The 11,052-nt window shown below is 39.5% G+C and overlaps 1 protein-coding gene across 1 annotated transcript; it reads left to right on the forward strand.

Moving 5' to 3' along the window:
• Positions 1–337: 337 nt before the first annotated feature.
• LOC112844175 (interleukin-1 receptor type 2) lies at positions 338–10,204 on the forward strand. The gene is made up of 9 exons (XM_025903966.1): positions 338–632; positions 756–833; positions 3,829–4,081; positions 4,514–4,706; positions 5,155–5,323; positions 7,414–7,476; positions 7,744–7,876; positions 7,980–8,134; positions 9,165–10,204. The coding sequence occupies exons 2-9, from the start codon at positions 758–760 to the stop codon at positions 9,194–9,196; spliced, it is 1,074 nt and encodes a 357-aa protein (XP_025759751.1). The 5' UTR covers positions 338–632; positions 756–757; the 3' UTR covers positions 9,197–10,204.
• The last annotated feature ends 848 nt before the right edge of the window (positions 10,205–11,052 follow it).

An 11,052-nucleotide genomic window follows, 5' to 3' on the forward strand; every position in this document is an offset into this window, starting at 1 on the left:
CAATCAGAGTAGAAATGGAAAGCAATAATGTGACATCATTAGGAACAAACTGACTGACAAAGTCATCAAAAATATGATGATGGGGGAAAAAAAGCACCTATGAAAAATATACTTCAGGGGTCTGTGCTAACCCCAGTTGTCAGGATGGGGGGTTAAAGTAATTTAAGTAAAGCAGATTTATTTTCCGATGCTGGCAGAGAGTCAGGCAGTGACTCTCTCCAATGCTTTCCAGTCTCTGAAAAAAAAATTGTTCCTGCAGTGGAAAAGTGCTTAAAATCTTTGGGTAGTAGACTTTGTATTTTCCAGTTTACACTTGAAACTTTCTCTCTGAGCTGCACTGCAGTTGTGGAGACTTTGCATTGTTAGTTTCAGTCTGCTTTTCTTTACAAGACAGTTTCCTTCTTCCTAAATTGTGAAGTTCTGTTTCCACTTAAAGAGCATTATGTAGCACTTGAGGTTTATATAAACAACTCCTCAAATGCAAGAGCGCAAGTTATTCATGAATAATGAGGAGGAAGGAAGCTAGATTGTGAGAGAACGAGAAAGGGAGAAGCAAGCAGAGGAAAAATCTGAGGCAGAGTAAAGTTCGGTCGTTCATTTCTGCTGATCATTGCTGGATTTTAAAGGCTCTAGTAAGTTGTTGCTTTCACTGCTTAAAATTTTCCAGTTGTTCCCTGATTTCCATTTTTTGCTGTTTATATATTTTCTAGCATGAACGCTGAGTTGTAAATGTTGTGTATTTGTGTGTTTTTCAGCCATGGACTTAAGTCTAGTCCTGGTAAGCTTTGTGTTTTTCTTCGGGCTGTGTGGAAAATGTAGAGGATCTGAAGAGGGTGAGTTGAGTAACACTGTTTTACACAATACACACACACACACACACACACAGACACACACAGCATGATTTTTACATGTTTATGCAAGCAGAGCTCCAACCTCAAGAAAAATAGTCCCTTAGCATTAAAAAAAAAAGGTATATATCATATTACATGTCGTGATCCATGAATTCAATTCAATTGTATTACTGGTGATGAATCATTTTGGAAAAATACTAAGAGTCAATCATGAAATCCTAAGAGTAGTTGTATCTGAGCTACCTTATGGAGCTGCTGGTCAAATGTTGGGAAAGTACAACCACTAAAAGGAAATGTTAACTGTACACTAAAGTATTTTGATGAATGATGTTTTTTCTAATCCATAAAAGAAGAATAAAAATGCTAAGCAGAGAGCCCAGATCTTTCTTTCTTTCTTTAAATGTTAATGGAAATCAATAGTTATCAGTTTGCCTTTTACTACCATTAGTGAGTATTAGCCATAAAAAGTTGTATAAATAAGAATTCTTATTATAAATTATCTTTATATAATACTTTTTATGACAAATGCTTACATAAGCAATTTTTGACCCCTACATGTGTCATGTATTTTCGAATTAGATTTAGTGTCATTCATAGTTTTGACTTATGTTATATTTACAGTTTTTAGTGTTTTTTTCCCGTCACCCTGCCTTCCTTGTGTTCCATGTTTCCCGTTTTGTTATGTCTCCGTGTTCCATGTGGCCTCTCTGTCTTGCAAATCATGTCCCCATGTCTGTTTCCCTCCCGGTCTCAGTGTTAAGCTTGCGTGTCTTGTCCTCGCCTACATATGTGTCATGCAACCTGTTTTATTTTGATGGTCCTTTGTCATCTGTCTAGTGTATTTGTGTGTTTTTAAATCCTCAGTCTCCCTCTGTTCACTGTCTTGTCCTCCACATTAGCTGTGTGTTCTTGTATGTGTTCCAAGTTCTCTAGTCATGCCATGCTGGAAGTTCTTAGTTGCCAGATTCTTAGTTTTAGTTTAGCTTTTGTTTGTTTCTTATCATTTTTCTTTGTACAGCCAATAAAGCTGATGCTTTAAGTATTTTGTCTGCGAGTCCTGCGTTTGGGTCCAACCCCTGCCTGCCACACAACTACCTTATCACGGTGGAGGGGTTTGTATGACCTAGTGATCCTAGGAGCTATGTTGTTAGGGGCAATCTGCTCCTGGTAGGGTCTCCCAGGCCAAACTGATCCTAGGTGAAGGGCCACAACAAGTGCAAGTCAATAGACTTTTGCAGAAAAGTCAATATTGGACCAAATTACTGAGGAGTCAAAGTGGATGACATGGAATGACGTTCGAGCACTTTCAGTTAAATAATAATTAAATCTGACAGGAACATTAATGCATATTACTGTGGAGTTATTTTTTTAGTGTCCTGCAGCTTGGCGTTGTTTCCAGTGATAGCACAGACATACTTGCAAAGTAATTAGAAAATAATGACATCCCACGAACCACTTTAACCTTCAAAAATCCCTTTTTTTTCTCATCTCTGTGCATTCATGTAAAGTTGTGGTCATTGTACCTCCTCACACTACACAGGACGACTGGCCTTAAATGGAGTAACTTTGTGGATTTTCCAGGGAGAGAAAACAAATTTATTACTATGTATATTTAAGGTGATCATGGTGATTTCACTGAAATCCGGCCACCTTTCCATGCTCCTTGTCCCAGCCTACACCCCCTCAGGCTGAAAACAAGGCCCATATTCAAGACTAATAAGACATGGCCTGAACTCTTGCCCAACTCCAAGAATGCTTTGCACTAGCTACATGGCATTGATTTGCATATCAGAACATAGAAAGATACACACAATCTGGGTCTTTCCTGATGAGAAACGCTGGATGATGTCATGTCCACAAACTCCTCAGAGCTTGTGATGCTTGCTTCAAGTCAGGTGACACGGCCCTGTACAGCACCGCCACAGCTGAACTGAAGGTAGGCATCAGAGATGCTAAATGTGTTTACACCAAGACAATGGAGGACAGCTTCACAGACCACGATGCAAGGTGAGTATGGCACCTCAAAGCTACCATGTGTTCCAACACAGATGCCTCACCGGAGGAAAGGAGTACAATCGACTCTTTGCCCAGTTTGACAAGAACACACCTGTCCTGAGCACAGCAACAACACCCACACCTGATGCACACACTATGGGCCTCTCTGTGCAGGGATATAAAGCAATCCAGGTGCTCATGTCAGTAAACAGTGGAAGGCTGCTAGCCCTGATGGAATACCTGGGAGGTCCTGAAGGTGTGCTCCAATCAACGAACGTCTGTCTTTACATTTATCTTTAATTTAGCAAAAGCCAACCACTCAGTGAGCCACTATTATCCAAGTTCTTACAAAGCCTGCTGTGGACTGTCTGAATAATTTCAAAGCTGTTACGCTCACTGCCTAATAATGAGACTGGCATGAGGCAAATTAAAACTGACCTTTGTCCCACTTTTGTGCCTTGATCAAGGAATTCCTTACAAACTCACAAAGTCAAGCTCCCACCTTTCTGCACCATGTCATGTGTGTGTAATGTGATTCTGTTGGCTTCATCTCTTGGTGACCTCTAGCTGGGGAAATGTGTGGCCGAGTCAAGCATCTACAATAAAAATTAGCACCTTAAATGTTGAGGCCATTGTTTCCAGTGAGAAAAGCGTGGACTGCTGACTCTGGTTCAGACACAAGGTTGAACCCCAGCTGGAAGAGTTTAAATATCTCAGGATCTTGTTCATGAGGAGACAGTGGAATGGGAGATCAGCTGAAGGATTGATGCAGTGTCAGCAATGATGTGGACACTGTTGGAGACAGTGGTTTGTTTAGACTGCTGCCCCCGTGACCCAGACCCACATTAGTGGTAGAAAATATATGGGCGGATGGATGTATAGATGGATGAACATTATCTTTGACTTTGAAATGTTTGATTTCTCAGCATTAAAAGGTTAAATAACTTTTTTTCTCTATTCCACACTTCCATGTATGTTGCAGAGAACTGTACTGACCACAAACTCCAGTTTGAGAGGGTTTTCTCTGTTCCTGGAGATGTGGCTATGCTGAGAAGCACACTGGTCTCCTCAGACGTCTTTGACTTCAAAACTGTCCCGTACAACATCACGTGGTACAACTCAGTGTCGGGCCAAGAAATCAGCAGTCAGGCTGGTCACATCATGGTGCACGAGGAGACTCTGTGGTTTCTAAAAGTAACCATGAATGACAGTGGGGATTATGTGACCATACTGAGGTAGGAAGCACTAGTAGAAATAAAAAAAATTTAGAAAATAATAGAAAACAGTAAATCACACAACCTATGTGATTGCTTTTCATTATAAGAACTTTTGCAAGAATCTAGTTAAAAAGTACTGATAAAAAAACAAGAGCTACATGCAAAAATATGTAACCCAATTGCAATATGACCTGACAGATTCTATTATACTATATTCTATTTTAGAAGCCTAAAATAAAAATAGATGGTGAAATAGAGACAATTTGTAAACAACAAACATATTGATAGTATTAAAGCTAGATGGCTTTTCCACTACACTGAATTTATATTTAGACTCTGCACTTAAAGTATACATGCCCATTACTATCCTTTCCAGCTTAGATGCCTTCATGATTTACCAGTGAACACATAGACTTCTTAAAATTAAACTTATACTTAATTACCCAACAGGACTCCTTCCCACTGCTATAGACAGGCCAGCCGACTGGTGGTGGAGGAAAGACTTCCAGGAGAATGTGGAAGGCCGAGGAAAGCTTATCAGCCACTTACAAAAGGAGTGACTGACAACCTGAGCTGCCCTCTGAGGAACGAAATGAATAAGCTGAACAGCTACAACATCCCTTCCTCCATCAAGTGGTACAGAGTGAGTTCTCCAGAATTCTTGAGTGCTGGCATGAAACCTAATGGTTTTAATGGAGAGAGTGCACAGTAGCTGCAACCTCAACTATTTACTACCACTATTTCAACTTCCATCAATACCAGGAATGTATTGAAACTCTGACACCAGTGTTTAAAATCTACAATTTGACTGAAAGCAGATCCCAGTATCCATGTGTTTTTTGTTGGCATATTTTCATCTTTTGTGCAACTGCAACTGTTTTGAACTTTCACATTTTAAAAGTACTTACTCAAAAGATCAGTATCATCCTGCTATCAATAGTAGAAATGTAGTTGGCAATCACCTAGTGGCACTCAAATGGGATCCCAGCAGCTGTAAACTCACCAACTGCACTGTTTATCATAATTTTGAACAGATACTTGTCTTTTGTTTTGTGAATTTGAAAACAAGACCCATTTGTTTCTCCTTCTAGGGTTGTGACCCCATAGAGGACGGGACAGGCGGCTATGAGTACTGGGGCACCAGACTGAAAATTATCAGTGTGGAACTTCAACACAAAGGCACCTATACCTGTACTCTGACATTCACTCTGGGTGGAATCAAAGGGTCTGTGTCAGAGACTATTAACGCAGAGGTCAAAGGTGAGATTGTAGAAACAGAAAATGACTGCAGCAGTTTCTTTGTCCATATGCAGCAGCGGTTTTTGATAAGGGCGACATGGGCAGTTGCCAAGGGGGGCATCGTTGTGGGGACGGCATCACAGGTATCGGCAAAAAAAAAAAAAGTTGCTCGTACTCAGGCTGCCCCAACATCATGCCAGTCTCACACACAACCTGTCGAAAGGGGAGGGGCGGCTGCTTCCAAATAGAGCACATTTCATTCATAATGTTGTAAATCCAAGCCCATTGTGTATTCATGATTTGAATCCTGGGTTGTACAAAATCCCAGAAATAAACCATAGACAAAGTGAATCTGTGAACTAAGGTGTAGGTCTATTAGGTTACGTTGTGGTGATCCTCTGGTTGGGGGATGGGTGTTCATACTGGAGTGCAACATTAAAACCAATGGAAGATGGACAAGAAAAGTTCAAAGCCATCAGGTGCTCAGTTTAGAAAAAAGAGAAAAGAAGAGGAGAAACGAGCAAAAGAAACAGGTAAGCAGATGTGTGATTGGATAATGGCAGGTCATCCTGAAACAATCAGAATCAGAATACTTTATAATCCTTAAGGAAATTATGTGGGTTACAGTTGGTCCAAGAAGAAATTGTAAAAATAGTAACAGTAACAGACTAAACTCCAAACAATACATTATGTTACAAATTTTACACATTTAAGAAATACCACTAATATATACAGATCACTCACTTATAAATATCAAGGATTAACAGAGGTGATTATTAATAAATATCAAGAAAATTGACAAGAATATTACAGAGTAGAAAAGAGCGTGTGTAAAAAGGGTGTAACTATTGCAGTGTTTACAGTGTATTAGATGGAGTTGTATGGCCACAGGCAGGAATGATTTCCTGTGTCGTTCAGTGGTGCTGTTTGGTAATCTCAGTCTCTCACTGATCTGCTCCTGTGACTGACCAGCACGTCATGGAGTGGGTGGGAGGTATTATCCATGTCCTCATCTTGGACAACATCTGCCTCTCAGACAACACCCTAACGGAGTCCAGTTCCATCCCCACAACATTACTGGCCTTGTGGATCAGTTTATTTAGTCTGTTGGCATCTGTGACCCTCAACCTGCTGCCCCAGCATGCAACAACATAGAGGATTGCACTGACTGTACAACAAGATAACATTAATTAAGGTTTTACTTAAGGTTTTGTGCAGGCACAAAACCCTGTTTACTCTTTCCCTCCCAGGCTTCTGGGCTTCTGATTGGCCAACATTTCTACCCGGTTAGGATGTGGTATGTTCTTGACAGCGTTTGACTTCATTTTTGGCGTTTACATGCGGATGGAGATATTTTTTTTAAAAACTGAAAATCTTCATTTTCAAAAATACCCGTGTACATGTGGACGTACCTTATGGTCAGAGGGTTGTTTCCCCTCAGTCTTTCTGCAATCACATGCATCACCCCCTGGTGGCAATCAAAAATAATGCAGGTTTAGGGTACCTCTGCACTCGCTGCACTTCACATCCACATGCTATGTCTGTCTTCTATACTGCCTATGGTGTATAGGTACTCACATACAAGTAATAGTAGTAATGATAGGCACCAGGAAAAGGACTGGTAGAATATTTGTGTCTGTCATGGGCTACAAGGACCAGGGTGACTTTTACCACCATCCAGAAACCTGGAAGCGAGTCTATCTATAGAGGTCCAGGTGTTCAGTGATCATGTGACTTCAATAATAAATCCAACTGGAAGAAAAGAAACGAGACCTAGCTTACGTCCACCACGCTGCTTACCCTCGAGGTTGCCTCTGGTTCTTTTGATACTGGCCAACATATACTGAACAATATGACGACATTACAAAACATATTAACAGTGATTTATTTTTTACGTTGTTTGGCTGCTTGATAAAAATAGTCTATAAACAGCAGAACAACACACACACACACACACACAAAGAAACAGTAACAATGGCAATAGGCTGGCTAAGGTTTGCTTACTGTAAACTACATAGTGGGAAATGTAATAACATTTCTAACATATCTTTGTGATTATTCAACCTGATCTGTAGACTACTGTACACAGTATTTGATGGTCTGTATTTCAGAGAGTTACTCTTTGGTTCCACAAGTGCATGAACCCTCAAATGAAGTAATCAAAGCACAGAGCGGTAAGTCCTCTAATGTAACATCTTCTGAGAAATGTGGTGTTCTGTTGATTTAATATTTATGCATCTCAGGCTTCATTTAGGCCAACATGTGTTGAAAGTCAAAGACTTCTGTTTTAATTTTTTCCATAGTGCAGGGAGATTCCATATTTTAGGATGAACATAGCAATGAATATAAAAATGTTTCAATAAATACATTTTTTGGTTGATAGAGCTTAAAGAAATACAGTTTCATGTATATACTGAGTTACTGTTTGTGCATGTGTTCAGGGTACAACTTCACTAAAAGGTGCCTGGTGTTTGTGCCGGGTGTTGGGAAGCCTTTTGTTGATATTTATTGGTTGGACAAAGATGGATTCATTGATACAAACACCTCTCACCGTGTCCACATGTTAGAACAGCGGTCAGTACCTTAAATCTCCATCAATTTGTTTTATGTGGTAACTTTTGAGACCGTTGACACTTTTGGGAATTTTTGAACCATCTCATCTGATTGTCCTCAACAGTTTGCTGCCCCAAGATGGCTCCAGTAAAGGTGCGTGGTTAGAGACCTGGCTGATATTTTCTGAGCTGAAGGAGGAGGACTTCAACATAAACTACACCTGCCGTGTGTACAGTGACAGGGGCTTTCCTGAAGCATATTTCAGTCTGCAACCAGCAGGTAAAAACATTATATCTCACCTTACTTTGCTTACTAACCTTGAGGACTAGTGTATTTTCTCACAATCAGTTAATCAATTCATCTTTTCTCTAAAATATAAAAAAGAAAGAAGTCAAACTGACTGGTCAGTAGGTGGTGATTTCTCTTATACCAACCATTACCTACTTCAGAGCAGCTTAGGACTGCAGTGCAAGTTACCATGGCGATGTACTCCAGTAAGAAGTGAACCACCTTCGAAACAGTGAAAAACCTGGATTTGAGCTTAGTGAAGTTACCTCACTAAGCTCAAACCGTGCTTTGAGTAACAGTCCTCAAAGAGTGAACAGAGACAATGAAAGAAAGATTTATTAAACACTTTTTGAATAACGTCCAGTCAGTGAAAAAATGGTTAATATTTAATCCACCAAAGCATTTCTATTAACTTCTTTTATTCATCTTGACTAGTTTTATATGATTTCACATGGGATAACTTTATTACCATGACAACAGATGTTCAAGGTAAATAAACTGCCAGTCAGACTGATCCCAGGTCTCAGCACAACAAACTTTTAACTACAAAATATTAAAGGAGTCTTATCTAAAGCATTATCTGTAGAAGATATTTATGAATTGTTACAAACATGCATGAATGACAGATTAAATTGGAGGCAATTTAATTAGAATTAGTTAAAGTGACAGAAATGTGACTGTATAAGAGTTATGATTATTATTTAAGCTTTTTATTTATTTAGCTTATTTCATCACTGCAGTCGGCACGCTTCAAAAGGACCAACCTGAATTGGACTGCAAGCCTTCGTTCAAATTGATAATAAGACAGGAAAAAAGTTAGCATCATTTAAACATTTATTAAACGTCTATTTAATATCAGTAATCACACCAGGTGCAACATTTTCATTAAGGGAATTGTGCCAGCTGGATGATGATCTTTTTTTTATGAAAACTGAAAAATAAACTAAACTAAAGGGAAAACTGTTGAAAAGTAAATTAAATGTTACATTTTTTAAATTCTCTTGGTTGTATATCTCCACAGATTCGAACATCACCGTTGTAACTGGTGCCTGACTGTAACACACAGTAACCAAACTGATGCATCAGCAAAGTACTCCATCTTTATTAGGTTTGCCTGTAAAATCCACTTGTAATGACTGCTAATCAGCGAATGAATAATTTTATGTTAATTACTGAGGTTGTAGTTTGCAGTTTGGGGATTTACTGGAATGAATTAACCAAATATAAACAATGTTTTCTTTGTAAAGTGGGAAACATGTAATAGAGCTGTTGTGTTGTACTGCACCAGATATTACTGCTGCAATCAGTGTCCACTGAATATACATATATATATATATATATATGCAATAAATATTCTCAGCATGTTGTTCAGTAGTCGAGTGTTGTGTTAATTTACATATATCTACACATTTAAACGGCAAACCTAGCTATCCTAAAAGAAAGTGGTTTGAGGAAAACCTCCGAGGTGACCTGAATGTTTGACTTACTGCAATGCAGTCATGATGCTTTGTTGCTATAAGTTAAGGTTTTTAAAGGTGGTAGTGAGACAATCTTTCTTATATGTGTAGTCACACCCGAAAAGTCAGTTAAGGGCCCTGCAATGTCTGTGAGGAACTGATATTACAGGGCCATCGTTACATGTGTTACGAAAATTATCACTGAACACTTGGACATTTGCTGGGTTAATGAAGTCCATTGAGCAGGTTGAGGAGGAGAGGATGTTGTCTAAGCTAACATCCATCATGGACAGCCCCTCCCACCCCTGCATGAGACTGTACAAGCACTGAGAAGCTCGTTCAACTTTTACACCCACGGTGTAGGAAGGAGCGCTACCGCAGGTCATTCTTACCAGCAGCTGTCAGACTTTATAATACAGTTTAACATATTTTTGGTTATCTTACTCATCAGCTTGTTTGTTCACTGTACATTTATATACGTTGCTTATGTGTACAGGACCACTTTGTGTCTTGCATCTATATTTTATATCCCTCTTGCTATAAGATCTGTGTAACCACCAAATTTCTTATTTGTGGGATAATAAAGGTTTATTCTATTCTATTACCAAGGTGAGCTGACTCTGATGTAATATGTATCCTGCTGTCCACATCATCCTCCACATGAGAGACCCTGCAAACCAGTCATCGTTGGGCAGGATGTGACACAGAGCAGTGGGCAAACAGACCCAAACATTTCACAGGAACAGGTTTTCAAGTGGGATCTATGGAAGCTTGTTTTCACCATTTACAAAAAAATTCCAACCATAATATTTGTGGTTATTAGCTCAGAATTCCTTGTTAGGTGTCTTACAATTTTTACTTAACCCCTAAGTTTTAGTTAGTAAACTGAAATTTTGAGATACCTAATTTGACATTTTGATGCCAAGTATTTTGTCATTGGCAGAAAAAGGCTTCCATAATGAGCCCTTGTGTACAGTGTACAGTGCAGGCAGTGTCCCTATTCCACAAATGTAAGAGTGCCTTATTTTTTACGGTGTGAATTTCCAGAGAATAAACATGATTCATCTGCAGCGCACAAGAAGATTTAAACAGTTCATTTCTGAGTACCACAGAGGCCTATAAAAACAAGGCCATGGAAACAGTCACCTAATTTTAAAACCACATCCTTATTTGCCCTGTTTCACATACATCCAGCAAAGGGCCGCCACACCAACATCTAACTGCCTGACTGACATTGGACTGTAACAGGGGAAAGCACACAGACACAGAGAGAAACACGCAGTCCACACAGAAAGTTCTCGATTCATCCTCTCACCAGAAAACAGGCTAAGAAAGCGCTCAAAGTGCAGCAGGACCATTAAAAATCAGTTCAAACACAGCTCGACGTTAATGTCAGACGGACTCCCCGTGCAGCCACAAGAGGGCTCAGTGTGAGCGTCGTAACACGCAGAA

Source organism: Oreochromis niloticus, linkage group LG16 (assembly GCF_001858045.2).
Source record: "Oreochromis niloticus isolate F11D_XX linkage group LG16, O_niloticus_UMD_NMBU, whole genome shotgun sequence".
Lineage (NCBI taxonomy): Eukaryota > Metazoa > Chordata > Actinopteri > Cichliformes > Cichlidae > Oreochromis > Oreochromis niloticus.

Excerpts from the sequence above, each read along its gene's own strand:
- LOC112844175 (XM_025903966.1), top strand. The coding sequence starts at position 758 with ATGGACTTAAGTCTAGTCCTGGTAAGCTTTGTGTTTTTCTTCGGGCTG. Across the intron at positions 4,082-4,513 it reads GATTATGTGACCATACTGAG|GACTCCTTCCCACTGCTATA; the intron begins GTAGGAAGCACT and ends ATTACCCAACAG. Across the intron at positions 5,324-7,413 it reads TATTAACGCAGAGGTCAAAG|AGAGTTACTCTTTGGTTCCA; the intron begins GTGAGATTGTAG and ends TCTGTATTTCAG.